General features: G+C 39.1%; 2 protein-coding genes across 2 annotated transcripts; one reads left to right on the top strand and one right to left on the bottom strand.

Moving 5' to 3' along the window:
- The first annotated feature begins 1,784 nt into the window (after nucleotides 1-1,784).
- On the top strand, nucleotides 1,785-10,719 carry si:dkey-1k23.3 (heat shock protein 67B1). The gene is made up of 4 exons (XM_048186630.1): nucleotides 1,785-3,208; nucleotides 8,476-8,539; nucleotides 9,178-9,298; nucleotides 10,162-10,719. The coding sequence occupies exons 1-4, from the start codon at nucleotides 2,824-2,826 to the stop codon at nucleotides 10,717-10,719; spliced, it is 1,128 nt and encodes a 375-aa protein (XP_048042587.1). The 5' UTR covers nucleotides 1,785-2,823.
- A 1,729-nt stretch (nucleotides 10,720-12,448) lies between these two features.
- hspb8 (heat shock protein b8) lies at nucleotides 12,449-20,873 on the bottom strand. The gene is made up of 3 exons (XM_048188940.1): nucleotides 20,132-20,873; nucleotides 18,024-18,087; nucleotides 12,449-13,747 (listed from the first exon to the last, which is right to left on the bottom strand). The coding sequence occupies exons 1-3, from the start codon at nucleotides 20,520-20,522 to the stop codon at nucleotides 13,546-13,548; spliced, it is 657 nt and encodes a 218-aa protein (XP_048044897.1). The 5' UTR covers nucleotides 20,523-20,873; the 3' UTR covers nucleotides 12,449-13,545.
- Nucleotides 20,874-22,965: the final 2,092 nt, after the last annotated feature.

The following is a 22,965-nucleotide window of genomic DNA, read 5'->3' as shown; positions in this document are numbered from 1 at the left end:
ATTAAGCAGCACAACTGTTTTCAACATTGATAATAAAAAGAAATGTTTTTTGAGCATTAAATCAGAATATTAGAATGATGTCTGAAGGATCATGTGACACTGGAGTAAAAGCTACTGAAAACTGCCATCACAGGAATAAAGTACATTTTAAAATATAAAGTTATTTTAAACTGTAATGTTATTTCACAATATAACTGTGGCGACCAGGGCGGGCGAGAGCCGTGAGGGAACGGCGTGAGACCAGTGGTGCCAGAGGTAATGAGCTTCACCTGTGAGGCGTACCAGCCTTGAGTCTCTCACGGAGGAGCTCAGGGAGCATAAAATGAGAAGCGACGACAGTGAAGGACGAGAGAGGACCAGGCCTGGACTTTATTTTATGTTTTATTATGTTTGTGTGGCCGGCAGACGTCCGCGAGGGTCTGCCGGCATTACTTTCGATTTGTTCTTTGTTTATTTTATTAAAGTTATGTTGAATGTTCGCCGGTTCCCGCCTCCTTCTTCCCGTATTTACGAACTACGTTACATTGGTGCCGAATCCCGGGATGAAGGAGGGACATGCTGTCGGGGAGCCCTCACTGCTGAGGGGGATCGCGGTGCTGCGGAGTTCGGGCAACGCGGGAGTGAAGACCGCGAGAGCCTGCCCGAAGCGGTGGTACTGGAGCCTTGTGAAAGGTGGGACGGAGACCCGGATGCCCTGCTCCTGGGACGAGGTGGGGTGGCTGCCGTCCTGGAGGGAGCGGAGGAGTGCCATTGTCTGCCGTGGGCCGGAGCCTGCTACCGTCCGCCATGAAGGGAAGGAGCAGGGGGCGGCAGACTCGCTGCCGGCTGCCCTCAACCTGAGGAGCCATCGCGGTTGAGGATCGGGCCGTCCACCGAGCGTCCAGTGCCATCGCATGGCACCGCGAGGAAGAGCCTCTCGGCAGGCTGAGGACTGAGCGGCAGTGTGTCTGGGAACTGGACCCAGAATTTTTTTTTCTTTATTTTTCCTCTCTCTCCTCTCTTGTCCTGTCGCTCCCCTTGCATCCGTCTCCTTTCTCTCGTCTCGTCTGTCCTTACCCCCAGGTGCTGCGGCCGCCGAGACAGGCCCCCGGGGGGGAGTAAGCGCAGTCGCGGGAGTACCCCCCGGCCTGCGAGGGGCGATAGGGGTATGTGGCGACCAGGGCGGGCGAGAGCCGTGAGGGAGCGGCGCGAGGCCGGTGGCGCGAGAGGTAATGAGCTTCACCTGTGAGGCGCACTGGCCTTGAGTCTCTCACGGAGGAGCTCCGGAAGCATAAAAGGAGGAGGTACGACAGTGAAGGATGAGAGAGGACCAGGGCTGCGTTCCAGTTCGGTTTTTAAATGCCCTTCCCTCGCTAACTTCCCTCGGTCTCGTTGACTCGGATGTACGTCATTGCTTACGTTGCACGAGTGCCCACTTCTGGCGGAACCTTTGCAATGGGCTGAACTGGAACGTCCTAAGCCCTTTGTGGGTTATGGAGCTGCCTGAAGTGTAAATCGAGTTAAAATCGAGGTTAAAATCGAGGGAGTGAGGGTCTGTCCATGTAAACTTCCCTCATCCACTTCACGAAGTGGAACACACTTCAACATGGCGGCAGGGATTCCCCCGAGGGGAAGTGTGTAGGGAAGTTCGCGAGTGCGTGTCTAAAACTGGAGTGGAACGCAGCCAAGGCCTTGTCTAGACCTTGTCACGCCTCACAGGTGAAGCTCATTACCTCTCACGCCACCGGCCTCGCGCCGTTCCCTCACGGCTCTCGCCCGCCCTGGTCGCCACAATAACTGTTTTACTGTATTTTTGATCAAATAACATTTTTTTTTCCATAAACATAAGAAAAAATCATACCTGACCCCAAACTTTTGAACAGTAGTTCAGATATATTTATATATAAAAGCAGCAGCAGCAGTCTTCAATATAAAGCCTTGAGTTGGCAGCCTAATGTTGTCTCTTGGTCTCCAGTGGTAACAAGACAATTTAAAAACCAGTCTGTACCTGTCAGGGCCACAGTTTTTGAAACATGCTGGATGGATTATTAGTGCAGATGTGTATTACAGATATTGCTCAGGCCATATTGTGTAGATTTAAAATAACAAGCAACTTTATAGTTCACTGAGTGAAATAATATTTTATTATATATATATATTTTAATTATATTGCACACCAGGTACAGACTCCAATATTCAGAATATTAAATAGAGCCTGAACAATAAAGTGTTGAGCAAATATAATTGTGCAGTCAGCAGTACGCCTCTACAGTCGGCACTGAGATTAATAAGGGTGAGTTGGCTGCACTGGGCCCATTAAAGAAAGGTCTTCTGTGCACTTGTTCATTCTGATTCCAGAAAATAAAGTTAACAAGCACTTAGACACCTTCACAACCTCTATATAGACACCTAAACACTTTAATAGTTTCTACAACACTAGTAACGATCAGTTCAATAAAATCTCTTTGCCTGTCAGAGGCTAAGCAGGATTTCACTCAGACTCATCAAACAGCTATTTGTTGCTTCCCTTTTAGATCTATAAATATCCTTAATTAGCATCTCCCATAGAGCCCCTGCACCCCTCCAGCAGCAGATTGAACTACCTAGCCATCACTTCATCCCTACATTCTCTTCTGGTAGCATCATGGTTACTGCTTAGTAAGTGCTAAAACACAAGGACGCTATATAAACAGCGTCTGCAATGTCTACCGGCCACATTTGTCTTTGCTTTCACTGTGAAGTGATTCTCTACAGCATCTCTTTTTGTGTAGTCAGTGTATTGGACTGTGGCTGAACCTTCCAAACAAATCATTCTTCCTTAATTTTTTTTTTGATTTTCTCACTATGGCGGATGCTATCAAGTCACCATCCAGGCCTCAATATTGTCATGAGGTATCATGGAATCCCCTGAGCTACAGATGGCCCAGTGTAATCTTTAACCAGCATTTCGGCTTACCTCCATTATTGGACCCCCAAGACCTCAGCTGGATCGAAGGCATCTTCAGGAGGCTGGGGACGTCGTCTTGGCCCGGGTACTTGCGCACACCCGTGTTCACTCCCTTTACTCAGGCCTCAGGACAGCACATCTCTAAGCTGCACAGGGAGATGAGTGGAGGGGTGTCGGAAGTGGCTGGTGAGATTTGCAAGTGGAAAATTAGCTTGGATGTCAATCACTTCGCTCCCTCCGAGATCACGGTCAAAATACAGGATGGATTTTTGGAAATTGCAGGTATGGGTGATAAAGTGTACTATTCAACATTCAATAGCATTAAAAAAGGAGATCATTTTATATATATATATATATATATATATATATATATATATATATATACCCCTAGGTGCCGTCTGAAATTTTCTTCTTCATTTTTATCAAGCTTGTATGTTTAAGTTAAGTCATTTCACTTTAATGGCAATTAACAGATCCTTTTCATTGCCATTAGAGTGAAATAACTGAACATGAACATACAAGCTTGATATCATGAACTAATGTTTAGCTTTTCTTTCTAATAGTCATCTTTAGCGGTAATCAAGCTTGTAATTTCATCAAGCTGATTGCTCACTAACCCCCACTCCCATTCCACTCCAGTTTTAGACAAGCACTGGCGAACTTCCCTAAGCACGTCCCCTCGGGGGAATCCCTGTCGCCATTTTGAAGTGCATTCCCTCGATTTTGACAGAGAGAGCGAGTCTACTCAAAGAACTGACAAGAAGCGAAACTCAATAGAACGTTCCATTGTAACATCGGCGCCCAACAGCAGCCCTACGTTTCTGCCATTTGGGGGTGAAAGCGACTCGGCAGTCCACTAGTTTATGTCTTATAGACATTATTTTCCAGAGAAACATGCGCGCCGCCATCTTTAGAATATTGTCTTTGAACTTCCGTTTTCGCGGTAGCCCTGTATATTTCTATGGCATCGCTGTTGAAGAATAATTAGCTGGTGAAGTGGATTTACGTGCTGTAGAGTTAACAAAAGTTATCATGAGCATTGTAATGTTTAAAGCGGGTGTCTTAACAAATGTCAGTAGAACGGGAGGATTTTAAAACGAGCAGTTCATTCATATAGAGGGTATGCACGTGACGTCACCGTCGACCGTTACAACTGGTCACGGCCACTGAGTGGCAAAAGACTGAAGGGGCTCGCACACCGGACGCGAAGCTCAGCGCCTCGCCACGTCTTTAAAATTCGAACGCATTGTTTTCTATGAGTGTAACTTACGCACACCGGCAGCGACATTCGGCGCCCAGCTACATCTCAGAAAAAATATAAAACAATGCGTTCGAATTTGAAAGACGTGTCGCGGCACTGAGCTTCGCGTCCGGTGTGCGAGCCCCTTGAGCGGCAGCATTGGTTTTCAGCGTGAATGTCGCGAAAAACACACAAAACACATCCAAAACGGGAAAGAGCTTTGTGATTGACTGTACAAATAGCTTTGACACAAACCCTGAGGTATATATTTAAAAACTGCAGAAAGCAAGAAAAAAACAAATGGATCACTGCAATTCACAGAAACAGCTCGACTCCAGGCAGAAACATGGATTCGCAGTTATCATTTTGTGTCAAATTGTTGGATTTTGAGGTAAAACCATACCGTATATATTGTATTGTTATATATTAGTTTGACAACTCATCAATTAAATATTTTCCATCTTTTATTCTGCATAATTGGGTGTTTTTCAATAAACAACACTGACAAAATCTATACTATAAAACTATATATGTTTTAGGGATGGACAATATGACGATATAACATTGATATAAGTGATTACTCGGATTTAAACCTACCTATATTGTAGTTATATAAATTATTCACAGGCAGATTTGCTTTATGTATTTCCTCGCCGTCGAATTCAGGCACATTTAAATGTCAGGAAACAGGACTCCTGGCTGCATGTCAATATCCATGGATTAGGTTTATTTGATAAGTTGTAAGGAACACATTCAGTTCCAACCTTTAGTGTAATCATTTGTTTTACTCGCGTTTTCGCAGTTTCCCTGTTAAATCCAGTCACGCAGCAGGTTCTTTTGCCACTCAGTCCAGCTGAGGGAGCGCGTTTTCGGCGGGAAAGTGACGTCGATGCATACCCTCTATACCAGTGTTTCTCAACCAGGGGTCCGTGGACCCCTAGTGGTCCTTGATGTAATGCCAGGGGTCCTTATAAAATATCTGAATATGACTGAATATTATACAAGTCAACTAACGTAGTAGTAAAATATACTTGATTGCATTTGGTCGTCACAAAGACATTAATGATACCAACAAGCCAAAATTATTTTGGGGTCCTTGAGGACGGTTCTAAATATGACGGGGGTCCATTACTCAAAAAAGGTTGAGATTCACTGCTCTATACATAAGATCGCTGTGGAAATACAAGCCGGAAGTCAAAACACAAGGAGCGCAGCGCTGAAAAGGGGCGGGGCTACATACGGTCTATAGACCTTATTTTGCAGAGAAACATGCGGGCCGCCATCTTTAGAATATTGTCTTTGAACTTAAGTTTTCGCGGAAGCCCTGTATATTTCTATGGCATCGCTGTTGAAGAATAATTAGCTGGTGAAGTGGATTTACCTGTTGTAGAGTTAACAAAAGTTATCATGAGCATTATAATGTTTAAAGCGCGTGTCTTAACAAATGTCAGTAGAACGGGAGGATTTTAAAATGAGCAGTTCATTCATAAATACATAAGATCGCTGTGGAAATACAAACCGAAAGTCAAAAGACAACGACCGCAGCGCTGAAAAGGGGCGGGGCTACATAAGGTCTATAGGTCTATGGCAATATCAGCTGCTTTTTTTTTTTTTTTTTTTTAACGTAAGCTAAAACCAAACCTGAATGATAAAAAATACTATCACTAGGATCATCAAATCCTTTTAACAGTTTTTTACGGACTTTGTGTTTAAATCTTCCACTTTTTTCACAAAACATTTGCTCTCTAGAAACCCAGTCAATTTGGGTTAAAATTCTTTTAAGTTCAAAGGGCAATTCCAGCATTATGGACGTGACATTTGCAGAACTTGATTTATATTTCAAAACTTGAAATATAAATTCTCAGAGAATCCATTTAATACCAACATATTGAACCGTCCGTTTATATATTCACAGTCCAAAGGAGTCCACACATTAGAAAAATGCCAGTCTACAATTGTTTTATATTTTAGATAAGGGAAATATAGCCTACATGCGTTACGGACGTGACAAAAAAAAAAAATCACCAAGTTTTGGGTGTCAACATATTTTTTAGGAATTCTGTGAATTACACTGCGCGAACCAAAAGTAATACTGCCCACCGAATGAAGAAGGGTTGGCTCTCCACAGAACATAAAATAATAATTTTATTACATTTTTCATGTTCACATTTACGAGGAAAAAACAACGTTAACACTATTGTCACTTGCAATCATGTCAGTTTTATGTTTCATATAGTTTTATGTTTCATACTGTATCATATAGGCCTACCTTCTGAAGTTCATATTTCGTTCTGATAAAGAGGAAGAGAAGATCAGGTAATGTGCGCTTGTGCGGCGCTTACACTGAGGCGCTGCTGTAATCTGTCGCGCACCGTATTAAAGAGCGACATCTATTGTTTGAATTTTGTTATAAAATCGACTGAATTTGAAAGCTGGCACTTTTTTTCGGATTAAAACTAACAAAGCACAAAGAGTAGGCCTATTGCGATTATTGGATATGTTCTGATGTAGCCTATACGGTAAGCCTGAAATAGATCACAGCAATATAAAGAAGCAAAGTCATAAGCATAGAATTTAATATGAAGCGTCCATAACGGTCACATCCGTAATGGTCACGTCTGTAACGCTTATTATGGTTGTTCAGAGCAAAGTAGTGAAATGAATTGTTGATCTTAATAAGAATAAACATAATTTAGCTTTGTATATAAAGTTTCAGGTTATTTGTATTTATAATTGTTATATGACATAAACTTTATCTTTAAAAGGTTATGGACGTGACAGAGCACTGAAGCGTCCTGACCTCTTAATTCTAGCCCTTATAAATTCAACAGACAGTGCTGTTATGACAAAATGAGTGTATTTATTTCTCAGGCATGCCTCCATCTCTCTGCACAATGCTTGCTGTTAAAATACAGTTTAAAGAAGGGGGTCTTTGATCTTTTGAAAGCATGAAATAATGTTGGTTGCAATTTAATTTAAGCACTGTTGCTTTCCTCATATGATGTGAATAAAGGCAATTTTCTTAAAATTTCTGTTAGAGCATATTAATACATTATATTACAGACCTAAGTGGACAACCTAGAAATGGTTTTGTTCTTTTGGTAAAAACTTTATTTTTTATTTTTTCATGGTATGTTTTTGCAACATTTACTAGGTGTCATAAAATTGACTGAATTTGGGAAATTTTTTATTGCATTTCTAATTTGGCTGTGAGATTCGCTGATTTTGGGTGCATACGATGTGATGGATTCTGTTGTCCAGTTGGCATTTTCACCCCAAAATGGCTGACGCGTTACCAAAGCGCCACTTAGTAGCTGTTACCCAAAAAGCACCAGAGTCTCGATTCTTGGGTTCTATACTCTTTGGTCTACTTCATATGTACACTTTAAGCCGGGGACACACCTAACGATTAGCTGAAACATTCTAAGACTGAACTGAACACATATACCGATTGTTTCCTGCGACTGAAGCAGATTTACACATGGAATTTAAACACCGACTGTAATCGCAGACTGAACGCAACTGGCTCTGACTGGACGCGTTTGAGCGCGATCAGTCATAAGTATCAATTTACATTCATAATCGGCCTTACAATAAGTGAGTGCGCGGCTTTAGGCAGCTCCATTTACCACAACGCAACGATTGTGACATCACCGCATATCGCGTTTAATTTACTCCACCACAAACAACTCTATGATATATTCTTTTTTATATATATATATATTTAATACACCATATATATAAATATAGAATACTGCATTAAACAATTTCGTAAGGGAAAAAAATAAATAATAAATAAGCTCCATAGCAGATTCCAAGTGATCAAGGGCTTAGGATGTTCCAATTCAGCCCATTGCAAAGGTTTTGCCAGTAGTGGGCACTCATGCAACGTAAGCAATGACATACTTCTGAGTCAACGAAACTGAGGGAAGTTAGCGAGGGGAGGGCATAAAAAAATGAAGGGGCGATTCGACGGCAACGTGCACGAAAACAAGAGGCGGGATTTATCGCTTGAAGCGATTATATCCAATCATAACCGATCATATCCAATCAAAGTGCGATGGAGGCATTGCCTCCTCTTAAGTGACTTTTCCCCATTCACTCTCAATTACCCCCCACCAACAAAACAGAATATGCCAGGAAATATTAAACGGTTAATAATTTATTAATAATTTACGAATATTTAATAATGCAGTATTTGTTTAATATTTTTTTTTTATATATTTAATATAATTTATAAAATATCCAATGCTCTTCTTCAAGCTAAAGTTAACCGCAATAATTGTGTGTTAATATCTTTGATCCAAAGGAAAGCATGAAGAAAGGCAAGATGAGCACGGCTACATTGCTAGATGTTTTACAAGAAAATACAAGTAAGTTTTAACATGAACAACACTATCTGAATTACTGTTTAAAAGGTTTGGGGCCAGTAAGATATTTAGATGTTTTTGAAAGTCTCTTATGTTCACCAAGGCTGCATTTATTTGATTAAACATACAGTAAAAACGGTAATATTGTGAAATATTATTACAGTTCAAAATAACTGTTTTCTATTTTAACATATTTTAAATGTTGTTTATTCCTGTGATGCAAAGCTTCATTTTCAGCATCATTACTCCAGTCTTCAGTGTCACATGATCCTTCAGAAATCATTAATAATAATTTGCTGATTTGCTGCTCAAGAAACATGTATTATTAATGTTTAAATCTTTTTTTTTTTTTTTTTTTTTTTGTGGAAACCATAAATATATATATTTTTTCCTGGATTCTTTGATGAATAAAATGTTCAAAAGAACAGCATTTATTTGATTTCTTTTGTAACATTATAAATGTCTTTCCTGTCACTTTTGATCAATTTAATATTGCTGAATTTAAAAAAACCAAACATTTAAACAGTAGTGTAACTCATTGTCTGTTTTATTCTGTTTTAGCATACTTTTCACTGTGCAATTGTGTCAAATTGTCATAAAGCAAATTTATTAAAAAAAAAAATTCTCACCACTGCCTATAGACTTCCAGAAGGTGTTGATGCTGAAAATCTCAAGTCGCTTCTGTCCACCGATGGGATTCTTACAGTGGAAGCATCATTACCCAGCATTCCCCTTCCTGCTGATGTCATTATCCCCATCCAGGTATTGGTTGGTTCTGACAGTCATTTAATCTTTAATCATACAGTCTGAACTTATTCACTTACTCAAGCTCAAAATTAGGCACTTAGTGTTCTGGGTGGCACACATTGCACTTGTTTATAAGTTGTTAAATGTGTCACCATTATATTTAAGTGGTGTTTTCTGTCATTCATAGTGAAGTGGCAACATTTTAGAAAACTTTTCTAAGTAAATCCAAGGGCGAACACTAGCCATCCATTCTCCAGTACCTAATTGGTCTTGTATAATAGGTAGAGTAACTGTCTCAGGTGCTGTATTTTAGCCAGTCTAATGTTACAAAGCTGACAGCTATTTGCGTTCGCAAGGAAAAGTAGAAGAAAAAAGGACATCTCAAAACTTATTATTTCAATTATTTTATTGTATTATCTTAGAACGTGGTCATTCAAAATAATTTGTCTTGCTTTAAAAACGGCAGATATTGTTTACCCATTGAATGTCGTTTTCAAGCCAATTTGCAGCACTGTTAAGCTGTGCCATCATAACAGGCTGCAAAACAAAATGGTTTTTTTTTTACATTACAGCAAAAAGGATTTCAGAAATAATTAGAGGTGTACGATTCTGCAATACCCCATAAACGTCAAATGCCAAAGTCGAAGTCAGTTTATAAATTAAACACCCTGCATTTCCAATTACCAGGCTCATAATTGTTCTAATAACCAACAAAGAGATTAAATGCAATCTCTTATTTTCCCACAGGGGACGTATGGCCTTTCTTCATAACCCAGAAAATTAATCATTTTTGTGTACAGTGACCCTGGCATTTTAGGGTCTTGATTTGGCATTTAAGCTCTTGACTTAATTTGAAAACTGTTTCACGTTTACCACAGGTGGAGATGGAGGCACAACCCGTAGGAGAAAAACAACAAGATGGCGACGAGCCTCAAGATGCCATTGAAGCCGAGGCTAAACCAGAATCATCTGAGGGAGAAATTCCTGAACCCTCCGTCTCAACTGAGCATCCTGAGGGTGAACAAGACCAGCAGACTGTATCTGATGTAGATCCATCTAGAGAACCACAACCCCAGTCCACCACAGAAGCTGCACCAGATGCCTTTGAGTCTGGAAGTGAGCAGGTTGGTGAACCCAGAGATGGCATAGAGAAGGACAAAGAAGGTGCTTTTCAAGAGGCGGTTGAGGGCATCGAGCAAGACACAGAGGAAGTCCATGAGTCTGCAGACAAGCCTCAGGCTTCAGAGACTCCAGACACCATCACCTCCGAGCAAGGAGAGCAGGCAGAGGTCATGCAGCCTCAGGAAATGGAGGGTGAAGAGGGATATACAGACCCTGCTGTGACAGAAGATGAGCAATCAACCTTCGGGCAAACCCAGGAGGTGTTCACCCCTCAGCTAGAGCTCCAAAAGGAAATGGGTGAAGAGAAAATGTAGGCTACAAAAAAACAACATCCCCAGCTCTTTCCTTAGGCTACATCTACATTAATCCAGATGCATTTGAAAATGGCATTTTCTCTGTTCACACTCCCATTTTCAAGTGTTTTCCAAAAGTTTCTCATGCACAGTGAACATAGCAAAATCCCAAGAGTTAAATCAACTATGCTTAGAGTACATATGGTCCCCTCTAAATAGTGTTAAAGTAACACTGAAGCAGAGTTAAAGTCAGTTGTAGTTTCTGTTTCTCTCTTTTCTTAAGTGATTCTGCTTGTTAACAGCAGGTGTTCATCACTAATGCTCAATCATCACTTAATTAATCGCTTAATTATCTCATTAACTTTAACTCTGCTCAGTGTTACTTTAACACTACTTAGAGAGGGACCATATGTACTCTAAGCAGATTTGATTTAACTCTGGGGATTTTGCTGTGAACCATCAGAGATGCTAAAATGATCTTACTGCGCATGTATAAAACATAAAAAGCTCACTGAGATGATACCAGACATAACGCTATTCATCTGGCACGATAACTGGAGCATCCAGATCACACTCAATCACCATTACATATTTGGTCTAAAACACGATTGTCCTCATGTTTTGCCGCAGGATAGCAAGTACATTTTCTGTAATGTAATATGAAGATTGTACAAAGTAACATTTTTCTTAAGCAACACTGCGAAAGTGAATACAGTAGCACAAAGCAGGGACATACCGGTAAAAACATAGATATCTATCAGAACAATATGTGTCACATGACTAAACATGCATCATCATTTTCGAACACCTCCAGTGTTTTCAAATGTATCACCTTGGGAAATCATCTTCAATAAGCTTTGTTTTCGCAGGACAAAAACATTGTCTCAGTGTAAATGGAAGGCCAAGAGAAAAAAAAATGTTTTCATATGTATTCAGAATAATGTAGATATAGCCTTAGCCTCTTAATTCCCAAAGATGTTTTTGAGTTTACTGTAACATGCATCCTCTTAGCACTAATAAAGACCTGAGCAAGATTGTGTGAAGCTTCTTGTTGTGTTTTACAAAAACAAGAATGATTAAGCAGTGAAAGCTGAGAAATGTTTTAACTTAGGTGACAGACAGAAATCTGTCACATTGGCACCTAGTTGACTTTTTGTTGCGCTTACAGAGATTTTACAGTAATTATTTATGCAGTGAATATGGTTACGCATTACATCCCTTGAGTTCTAGTAAATAACTAGGATGGTTATGATGCCAGCTCCTCTTAAGCACGGTTATATTCGTGATTCATTAACCTCAAACCCTGAAAATTAGACAACGAGAGATCTCAGATCGATTTGACGAGAAAAATCCAATGGGAAAACACATCAGTTAATCAGCAGTGGAGTACCGTTTTCTTCAATATTTTCTCTCCATATCCTTGCGGAGGAGATTGAAAGTGAGCCAAAGCGTTCGGAATAATCTCCACACTAATCTGTCACCCAATTACCGCCACCGTGCAGAGACAACTCCCATGGTGTCGCTCCCATAAGCACACAGCCAATCTGCCATCCGAACACCCAGATGTGATAGAGGACAGAGGATTGTGAGACAGAGAGAAACGAAGGAGAGCATGGTGGTTGATTTATTACTCGAAAACATCAGAAGGTTATATAAGTGGGATAAGCAAACAGGTGTAAAGCTGTAGGAGAAATAACGTCAGCTCATTTATTAACTTGATAGAGATTTGCAGAGAGGAGTAATAAAAGGCTTGCTTTCGTAAAATTCATTTATTATAAAAACGCATAGCATACATCCCTACACAAAAAGAAAAAAGAACACCCACAAATAAGAAAGAAAGAAGAAGAAACAATAAACAGCACTTGAGAAAGAGCTCCAGTATTCAAGCCCGGTTCTCAGAGAATACCTTCAAATAAATAGTCCAATGTGACAAAAATTCAGATGATTCAAACAGAGCTTCATTTGAAATCAGCAACAAAACAAGTTTAGGTTTAAATGTGGGACAGAAAGTCCAAATCATATAAAAACATTAGCTACGCAAACTTGATTTCACATCTGAAATGTGTCTGAATGGAACTTATAAATCAACTCAAGCACACATTGCATCAGATCGGCATGGTTGAGCAACAGTTTAAAGAGAATCTTAACTTACAAATTAGTTCAAGGGATGGGTCAAATGAAACTTACGAGATTATTTACTCACCTTCATGTAATTTCAAACCTGTATGACTTTCTGCTGGAAAACACAAAAGAAGATATTTTGAAGAACTATTTTTTGTCCATAAAATGAAAGCCAAAGTGGTTTAAAACAGCAATTGACATTTTTGGTTTGGACAAAAAACACTGTGTTCCACAGAAGAAAGAAAACCATACAGGTTTGGAACAACATGTAGGTGAATGAGAGATGATTTTGGGTGAACTATCCATTTAATTGTTGACATTTAAAGGGAACTCTATTGCCCCCTTGAGGACTGAGAAGATTGCATGTTAAGTATATATAATGAGATGTGCCATTGCAATGTTGACCATGCATTCGCATCTACGTATGTGTGTAGAGTATGTTTTCAGGCCTATTTCCAGCTGTAGACTCTTTACTATAGAAATTGAGCCTGTCTCATTCCTTTTCGCACCTTCGTTACCTTCTCACTTCTCACCCGTAGCTCTATCACATTTGTTTATCTTCATTGACATAGTAACTGAAAGCTACTGGTATTTGATCCAACCATTTGATTTATGGACTATTCCCTAGCAGATTAATGACTTTTGGTTTAAGTAATTTTTTGAAACTGATAAAACTAGATTTTAGCACTGGCTTGGAACAAATACCATGGGCATGTGAGCCCCAGTTCACTCCTGACTCCTGACTTCAAAGACTGGGGCTGAAGCCATGCTGGGTTCCTGCAGTCTGGCGTCAGGTTCTTCCATGGGTTCTGTGGGCATTTCGCTGCTGTAGAGGTAGTATGGAGGGGTCTGTCGGGCTTCAATGATGAGAACACCTTCCGGAGACAGAGATGCGAACACAGTGAGAGGGTCCACATCTGATGGGATTCTGTGAAAGAAGAGAGAGTTCAGAACGATGTCCATTTTCCATCAATAGCAATGTTCCAAACTGGGTTTTTGCTGCTATAGAAGAACCATTTTGGGTTTCCCAAAAAAATCTTTCAATTAACCATTTTTTCTTGAACACTGAGCATTTTAATAATCAAAAGAAACTTTTTCCCACTATAAATAACCTTTTGTACATGTGAAAGGTTCCATGGATGTTTAAATTAATAGTTAACCCCAAAATTTAAATTATTATAATTTTTTATTCACCCTCAAGTTAGGGCTGCACGATTTATCGCACAATACAAAAAATAATCACGCTTAAACGCGATTATGAAATCGCAAAGGCTGTGATTATTTTTTATGAGCAGCTTGTAAATGAAGTATGGTTCCAAATGCTAATCCATCCTAAAGCACTGCGAGTTTGAGTCGCTTATAATGTACATTTGAAAAAAGCAATACGCGTCAAACATCTTTCCAGACATGAGAAGCATTTTTTAACATCTTGTCCAACAAAAGACAACATTTAATATGTTTTTATTCCAAACTCACTTCATAACAACATTTGAGCATCCTTCTGTGAGATGATGTGGCTTCTTACACAGAATAAGTCAGTCCTGTGTTTATTAGTCTAGTTTAATCAAAGCATTTCTGTTTATTCAGCTACAGCAACACTGATCAAAGAGCTGTAAAGGTCTGACAAGCTGCGCATAAAATAATCCCCAGCCTTTGGCAAATCGCGTGTGCAATAAATCGTGCAGCCCTACCTCAAGCCATCCTAGGTGACTTTCTTCTTTCTGCCGAACGAAATCTTAGTTGTATTAAATAATATCCTGGCTCTTCTCAGCTTTGTAATGCCATTGAATAGTGTCAGAGTTTTTAAAGCTCCAAAAAGCGCATCCATCCATCCATCCATCCCTCCATTCATCATAAAAGTAATCCATATGACTCCAGTGGGTTAATTCTGAAGCAAAGTGATGATTTTTGTAAGAAATATATCCATATTTAAAACTTCATAAACTATAACCACTGGCTTCTGTCAACAACCATGAGAGCATTCATGAGAAAGTGGAGTTCCGGTGGAAGGGTGACCTCTGACCCGAAGTATGAAGTAGGGCGTAGCTCCTCTTGTCTTGAATTGAAATCCTCCGTCATTTTTTTTAAAACTTCTCGTTTTGGACTTCTAATTCATGACTGGCATTTTGTTTTGCTCTATCCTCTGCGCTACCATGTTTGTCATATCTCACCATGAACGCGTGTACAGCCAATGCCGGAAGCCAGCGATTATAGTTTATAAAGTTATAAATATGGATATTTTTCTTACAAAAACCAATTGCTTCGCTTCAGAAGGCATTTATTAACCCACTGGAGTCGTATGAATTACTTTTAAGATGGAGCTTCAAAAACTTGGGCGTCATTCAATCCCATTACAAAGCAGGGAAGAGCCAGGATATTATATAATATAACTCCGAATGTGTTCGTCTGAAAGAAGAAAGTCATATACACCTAAGATAGCTTGAGGTTGAGTAAATTAATAGATCATTTTCATTTTTGGGTGAACCATCCCTTTAAGGTTCTTCATGGAACCATAGATGCCAAGAAAGAATCTTTCTTTTTAATAGTGCAAGTCACTGACACAGAATGGCCTTTTTTTTTTTTTTTTAATTGTGGCTGTACATTGAACATGTTTGATATCTAAATGCACGCCATATTTTGCACCTTAAATAGCTCTTTTGGGTTGCACCTTGCAGTTGCACTGAAACAATAAAGCTTGAAACCAAATGTTACAATAAGAACTTGACAATGGTCAGTTGTAATATTACCATCTACACAGTATTGCCTGAACATAACCCAGACTAACTGAGGTCTAACTTAAGTCTAAAGTTAATATTAAACCAAGAATCATGGGCATTGCACACACTATGCCCTTGTATACTTAGTATATTCTCATTTTGGTTTAATTTTCAACAAACTTCATTTTCTCTGTGCCAGCTTGTGGCTAGAAGATAATTCTCAATGCATTTTGTGGTTTTCATTTAAATGTTCTGCCTGCCATCACTTGCAATGAGAAAGAGAGAGAGAGAGTGTGAGCGAGGGAGCCCTGCTCCAGGTGCTGGGCTCAGAAAGAGAATCTGTTGCCAATTATTACAAATCGCCTCCTGATGCAAAGTTTATCACCAGAAATTTCCATCTACACACTAGTCTAATCATCCAGCAGGCAGACTGACTGCAGCCATTTTAATGAGAGGAGTTCTCACTGTCTGTTTGAATGTGATGCCTTTAAGGCTGGATTACCATAAATTCATATCTGCTCTACAGAGAAAGGGTGGAACTTGTTTTGAACATGAATGAATGGTGATATCATACAAAGCTTCTTCCCGCTGGTCTTCTATTGCGAAAGTCTAGAGGTGGAGGAACTTTTAGGGCAGCTTTAAAATTTCGAGAGAAGAATGCAGTGTTTGGATAATGCTGGATAAAATAATTGCACTTAACAATAATGAATTCTCACTATCAGCAATATATTACCAAGTGTACTGCAAAAGGCAACATTCTAACTGTCCATGTAATGCTTTGTATATCTAGCAAATAGCATGCAGAAATGTAATTAAATTAAATGTAAGGAAGTACAATTAAATGTAAACAAAACTCTAAATACCTCATATAACTACACTACTGTTCGAATGTTTGGGGTTGGAAAGGAAATGCTTCCTCCACAAGGAATTTATCTAGAAGAACAAAGTATGTTTGGATCAGCATTTGACACCTATGATACTTTAATGCTAAAGTACAGGTAGCTCAATAAGGTTTAGAACATAGCTTCTGTATTGTTTTTTTTGTTTTTTTAATGTATTTTGGGAAAGAGAGTGAGAGGACATAACAGAGAGAGACAGATAGAGAGAGTGTCCCTGAGCTTTGTCAGTTATCATGGCCAAATAAGGCTGGAAGGTTCCACACTTGTTGCCAAGCGTCTGTTGAGTTTATATAAACCTTAGCATGTAGCTGACTGCAGTAGCCTGTCACTATTCAATTAGCACAACAATGCTACAGCCGTCCTGCACTGTGACTCAGACATTGCAGCTCTACTACTGAGGAGCATATGCAGAGATTGAGATTTTATTCAAAGCTATCAATAAAAAAGCTCAATGTAATTTATGCATGGCCTGTATCTTCTATAAGTGTGTTATGTTTTAGCTTAGCAGAATGCTAATGTTCAACACTGTTGGACTTTCGCACAACCAACACGGGCTGTCAACATCAGCTCAAATAAACAGTTTAGAATGGCTGTAGACTTAGTTAACAGCTACTCTCCATATTACTTGTATTTAGATTTCAGTCAAATACACACACAAAAACACTGAGAGGAAACTTTATCAATCATACACTATCATCCCAACATTTGGGGTCGGTAAGATTTCTTAATATTTTTGAAAAAAGACTCACCAAAGCTGCATTTATTTGATCAAAAATACAGTAAAAACATGAATATTGTTAAATATTATTACAATTTAAAAGAACTGATTTTTTTATTTAATATATTTTAAAATATAAAGTCTTTTGTGTCACATGATCCTTCAGGAATCATTCTGATATGCTGAATGTAATGCTCAAGAAACATTCCTTATTATTATCAAGGTTGCTTAATATTTTTGTGGAAGCCATGACACATATTTTCATTTTCATATATTTCAGGATTCTTTGATGAAAAGAAAGTTCAAACCAACAGCAATTATTTGAAATAGAAATATTGTCTAACATCAATAATGTCTTTACTGCCACTTTTGATCAATTCACTTGTTCTTGCTGAATAGTAGTGCTCATTTCTTTCAATAAAGAAAAAAAAAAAATCTTACCGACCCCAAAAATTTTGAACAATAGTGTATATCTCTCATGCTAGAATACTAAAATAGTGCCAAATTTGTTCAATAATTAAACTCTCTTTCTTTCTCAGAGTGTCTTTCTGTGTGTCTCTGTCAGAGAAACAGCATGGCGACAGAAAAAAAATCAAATCACGGTGTCTCTTAATTACTGCAGGCATCAGAGCCACATGATATGTTGTCTATTTTATCTCTAACTTTGATTCTTTTCCTCTGCCTCTACCATCCAATTTGACTCTCTGAAGAGCGAGAAGAAAGCAGAGAGGTTGGGGCGGGTGGAGGAGTGGGAATGCTTTGTGTCGCTTTAATAACTCCGAGTGACATTCCTCGGGAAGTTGCTTCATCATTCTAGAAGGCTCCAAATCAGAAACCCCCGGAAACTTTTGATACAATCATCATACTTACTGAATTTTCTTTGTGAAGTTTTTGGTAACAATTCCACCCTCGTCTTGCTTTTCCTCATGTTTCCCTGGTGAAAAGAGACAAAGGCAGTTGTTAACACAGATCGATGCCTTCGAGAAAGGTGATCGATACGACCATACAACACTTATGAATAAGAGCTTGTAGAGAACTACTTTAAAAAAAAATCAGGTATCAGTGCAAATGAATCCCACCACTGGATGCTCATTTGGCACAGAAGAGTAACCTTTGCCACACTGACATTAAATTACACCCAAACAGGTTTATTAATCTCAGATTTTGTAGCCATATAAGGTTTTGTTCCTTCACATTTTATAGACAATGTAAATGCAACACTATATGATTTTGTGCTATTTCAAATCAAGAAAGCCTGTTTAAAAGCCTCTTGGCCTCATTCTCTGCAGCTGTTGGTAACTAAATACCAGTCATGCCATACCGTGTCTCGGCGCAGCCTACATATCTACAATAATGGGCTCACATTTGATTCATTATTCTCCTATCAATATGCTCATAATCTGCACTTTCAACAGCCAATATAATTCTAGCCAACAACAAATGAGAGCAAAATCTATCCATATAAATAGACATTTACATACTTACATACTGTGCAATGGCCTTTCCCTATTTAACAAAGACGTTCAAACATGGCTGTGGAATTTGTTTGACAATGCTTTCCTTCAGGAAAGGTTGAACTTAAATGTTTTGCGGATTTTCAAAGTGTTCCAAAACTGAGAATCTGAATTCTGTGAAAAGGCCTTTGGTAAAACAGAGCGTAGGGTAGTTCACTTTGATATCTCTGGGTGACACTTTTAGAATGAGGTTATGTGACGTTAAGTCTTGCTGTCCCCACCCTCCTCCCACTGTGACTGAGTGACCCAGCTGGAATACCAGCACAGTGTTTATAAAAATCCCATCGCACCAGGCCTTTGCTCTCGCCTGAACCCTGAACTTCTGTCCTGCCGTCACAGTCAACAAATGTATTTCTGGAGCAGACAGCAACTGGCCTTTTAATGTTCTGCATTATAAAGACACAATTTCAGTTTTACAAAAGAACTTTAGTCATTAAAGTATGGGACTAATTCAATGTGTTTATTGTGAGTGGTCCTCAAGGGATCTCAGCAGGTGGCTAATTACAAGAGATTTTCTGGTATGTGCAAGTCATGCCAATGGCCTTCCATTCTCCAACTGCGACAGATATGTATGAAATAAGCACATGGGGTCCAAAAGGCAATATTTAATATCTCAATTTTTAAAAAACCTTAAAACAACGTTTTTGGATAAAAAAATTGAAAATAAAAGTTGAAGTATGGTGCAAAATAAATATAAAATATATAAAGTTCTATATTATTTCTAGGTCACTTTCAAGGTTCTTTGCTTCCTTTAAAGCACATAAAATGCTCTTGGGATCAATCTCAAATCAAGCTGGATAACTTTATTAACAGGTCTTGCTCATGCAAGGGTTAGAAACAACCCATGTTGGGTTAAATATGGACAAACCCAGTGAGTTGGGTTAAATGTTTGACCCAACATGCTGGGTAATTTTATTTAACTCAAATATTATTTAAAAATTACTATATTGCTTGCTTAAAATGAAGCCAAAATAAGTTGGAAATTAACGTTTTGAATATGTTTAATAAATTAACATTTATTCATGTTTAATAAATAATAATTAATTATTAAACATTTATTAAACTGCTTATTAATAAATGTTCACCTTTTGATTATTACTGTTGCCTCTAGTAATTATGTGTCTGATTTTTAATTTCCAACCTATAATAAATAAATGGCAGCAAGACTTGATGTTTATTATTTTGTGAGAAAGGGCCTTATTAATGTAGGGGATAATTGCTAAAAAACTACCAAAAATGCCTTGGTAATATGTTTTAAAAAAAAATGCATGTGTTTAATTGGAATGTATATGATGAATTATTTAATGCTCCTCTGTTTTGGATAAAAATGTCTAGTGGTATATTCACAAATTTAAATGATGATATAACATTCCACGTTATTCTATGATTAATTATTATAGGCTACATGGTAATGAACTTTGTATTCTCATAAAAACTCATCCTTCTCAATGAGTGTTTTCTCACCTGACACCTCTACAAAACCGTCTCTAGTTTTGACATTAAGCTCCTCAGGTTTGAAGCTGTGCACGTTCACGCACACTTTCCACGGCTCGTCTGGGTTGGACGGGGGCGCGCTGGATCGGCGAGGGCTCTCGCTGTACCTGGAGCTGAAGCCCTGCGGAGAGCCCATGCTCGTCCGCGGGAAGCCCGTGCGCAACGAGCCCGACCACGGCGCGTCGAGGCGGGCGCTCAGTCGAGGTCTCGCCCAGCCGGGCCAGTCCATCGATAACTCGTCGGCAAAGGGTGGCAGTCCAAACTCATCGTCCATAAAGCGAGATGCGAGTGACTGTTCCCGGAACGGATCCCGTGGAACCCTCTGTCGGTTGCCCATAGTGTAGTAATCCCCTTCTGCCATTGTGAAACTTGAAAAAAAAAAACTGAGTTTACAGAACTTTTATTGTTCAAAACGTCGCGTTGCTGTCAGATACCCGAATAGGATCAATTATCAAAAAGAGCGCAAAACAAATTCCGTTTTTTTTGTTTTTTTTCGCAGCAAAAGTACAAAAACTCTCCTGGCGCGTGATTACGCACCTAAGTTTACCCTTACCACTGTGCTCATGTATGACTACTAGAAGTTTACTGACGATGGAAGTGCTCTTTCCACTGGTTTATATGTCATTTACCGGTCTATAAAGTCTAGAAAGTGCTCGGCGGTACACGACAGCTGACTGAAGACCCTCCCTATCCAAGTTTAGACCCCGGGCTGTGACTGGCTCCACCGGACAGCGACTGGTCCAATCTCACCCTCCCCCAGATGACTCATTCACTTCATAATAGAAAACTACTCACTCTTCAAGGCCGGAGAGCAGTCACACACTCATATGAAGAACACTAATAATGTTCTAAACACGAAATGTGACGAAATACAACACAGGCATGCAGTATCTCCCTTTCCTTCTTCAGATGAGTCCTTCTTGCATACGTAATGTACGGGAAAGTAGTACGTAAGATGAGAAAAACATGCACCCAAATTATATTTTAGGATGTCTTCCATCTGTTGAAAAGTATACAGTGGCCTCAAAAGCCTTACTTAATTTGTATTTAATTTCATTATAAGTACCAAAATATCAACAAGTGACATTTGACTTTTCAAACAGAAAATAATATTATCAGTAATAAAATATATAATCTGTATTATTTATATATCTTTTTATATTTTATGTAAGCAATAAGGTACTTGAGGCTGTGCTGTATCGTGAATAAGTCACGGCTGACGGGCGTTGTTAGGCACGACGCGAAGCGTGACTTATTCAACCCCTTCAGCCGTGACTTATTCACAATACAGCACTAGCCTCGAGTACCTTATTGTTTTTTTTAAAATGGTTACCACACAATACAAATATTAAAGCCAAAAATATGTATCAATGCAACTTTCATGAAGTAAACTCTTACTAAAAGCCTTCCTTCCACCATTAAAATAGTCCCTGACCGTGAACAGCAACAGAAGTTACATTATTACGCCATTAGATGGAGGCAAAGACTGTCTTTATGAGTGTGTCAGTCAGTAGCGAAGACTTTTACATTGAAAACACTTAATTGTTGTGAACACAGAACAAGACGCAACTGACAAATGATTTGACTAGCGCTGTCAGTCACGGGAAAACCCTTTAACTATTAAAAGGACAAGATAATACATTGGACATTTAAACAGATGTTTTATTATAAACATGGGACTGACCTGAAGGAAAATTCTAAACCTGAATGCAGGTAATAAACTCGCTCACTCGATCTCTTTCTCACAGTACTCTTCTACATAATGCCATACAGTAAGCTTCAATGAGCAATATTGATTGAGAACAGTTTACGTTGCTAAGAGTGGTTGCTAAGGGTGTTGTGTAGTGATACACAAACCATTGGGTATTGGGTGAAGCGGTCATAGCCGTGTTTTAGCATGAATAAGCTATTGACCAATCAGAATCAAGGACAGGAACTAACCGTTTTATAAATATTTTTAAATATTATAGTTTTTAAAGTTTTTGAAAATTTAAAAGATACAACAGTAGACAATGTACTGTTAGACAAAAACATTTTGAACACTTTATGGTTTTCATAGAAATAGGGCCATATGTGTCATGAAAAAGTGGTCTAAATGTTAAAGGTGCATTGTGTAAATTTTAGCAGCATATAGCGGTGAGGTTGGGAACTGCAACCAACGGCAACTCACCCCTCCCTATCGAAGCAAAATGGAGAATTTATGCTGCGTTCACACCAGACGCGACTTGCGGGAATAAATCACGCTATTCGCGCGTAGTTGGACGCTTGAACATTTTGAGTTTATTCGCTTCATTCGCGCATGAAAATCCCTTCACAACAGACGCGAATTCGCGTCATGAGAGGGGCTCTCCCGCTCCTTTATGTGTCCCAGACTCTCCCACTGCTTTCTGCACACTTCCTCTGAATAAACACAACTTGTCAGTGGGGAAATAATTGTAAATTACAGCGAATAAGCTCAATTGGTCGTCTTTAGTTGGCTTGTAGTCTTAATATGTATATATATATAGCTCTAATTGAGTAGACCGTTTTTTACAACTTATCAGATTGTCCGACCTCCTCACTCACTTTCTTTCAAACACGATCCTTTTTATTTTTGTTTCTATAAATGTATGAAGATGTACAGCGACGATGATTTTGTCCTCTGTTGTTTCGAAATTCTGCCTCAGCTCGCTACGTCACGTCATTACTAGAGCAAGCTCCTGATTGGTTAACGCGGCGCGGAAATTCGCCAAAGTTCAGATTTTTCAACTTGCGCGATTCACGCGAATCGCGCCGCAGGATGTCAATTTGCGTCTTTGCATTGA

The sequence above is a fragment of the Megalobrama amblycephala genome, linkage group LG4, assembly GCF_018812025.1.
Source record: "Megalobrama amblycephala isolate DHTTF-2021 linkage group LG4, ASM1881202v1, whole genome shotgun sequence".
Taxonomy (NCBI): domain Eukaryota; kingdom Metazoa; phylum Chordata; class Actinopteri; order Cypriniformes; family Xenocyprididae; genus Megalobrama; species Megalobrama amblycephala.
This window is presented reverse-complemented; position numbering and strand designations above follow the sequence as displayed.

What these genes read in the sequence shown, in the direction of transcription:
- si:dkey-1k23.3 (XM_048186630.1), top strand. Translation starts at nt 2,824, where the DNA reads ATGGCGGATGCTATCAAGTCACCATCCAGGCCTCAATATTGTCATGAG. An exon ending in TGTTTTACAAGAAAATACAA is followed by an intron (nt 8,540 to 9,177) that starts GTAAGTTTTAAC and finishes CACTGCCTATAG; the next exon opens with ACTTCCAGAAGGTGTTGATG. An exon ending in ATGTCATTATCCCCATCCAG is followed by an intron (nt 9,299 to 10,161) that starts GTATTGGTTGGT and finishes CGTTTACCACAG; the next exon opens with GTGGAGATGGAGGCACAACC.
- hspb8 (XM_048188940.1), bottom strand. Translation starts at nt 20,522, where the DNA reads ATGGCAGAAGGGGATTACTACACTATGGGCAACCGACAGAGGGTTCCA. An exon ending in CGGTTTTGTAGAGGTGTCAG is followed by an intron (nt 18,088 to 20,131) that starts GTGAGAAAACAC and finishes TCTTTTCACCAG; the next exon opens with GGAAACATGAGGAAAAGCAA. An exon ending in AACTTCACAAAGAAAATTCA is followed by an intron (nt 13,748 to 18,023) that starts GTAAGTATGATG and finishes CTTCTTTCACAG; the next exon opens with AATCCCATCAGATGTGGACC.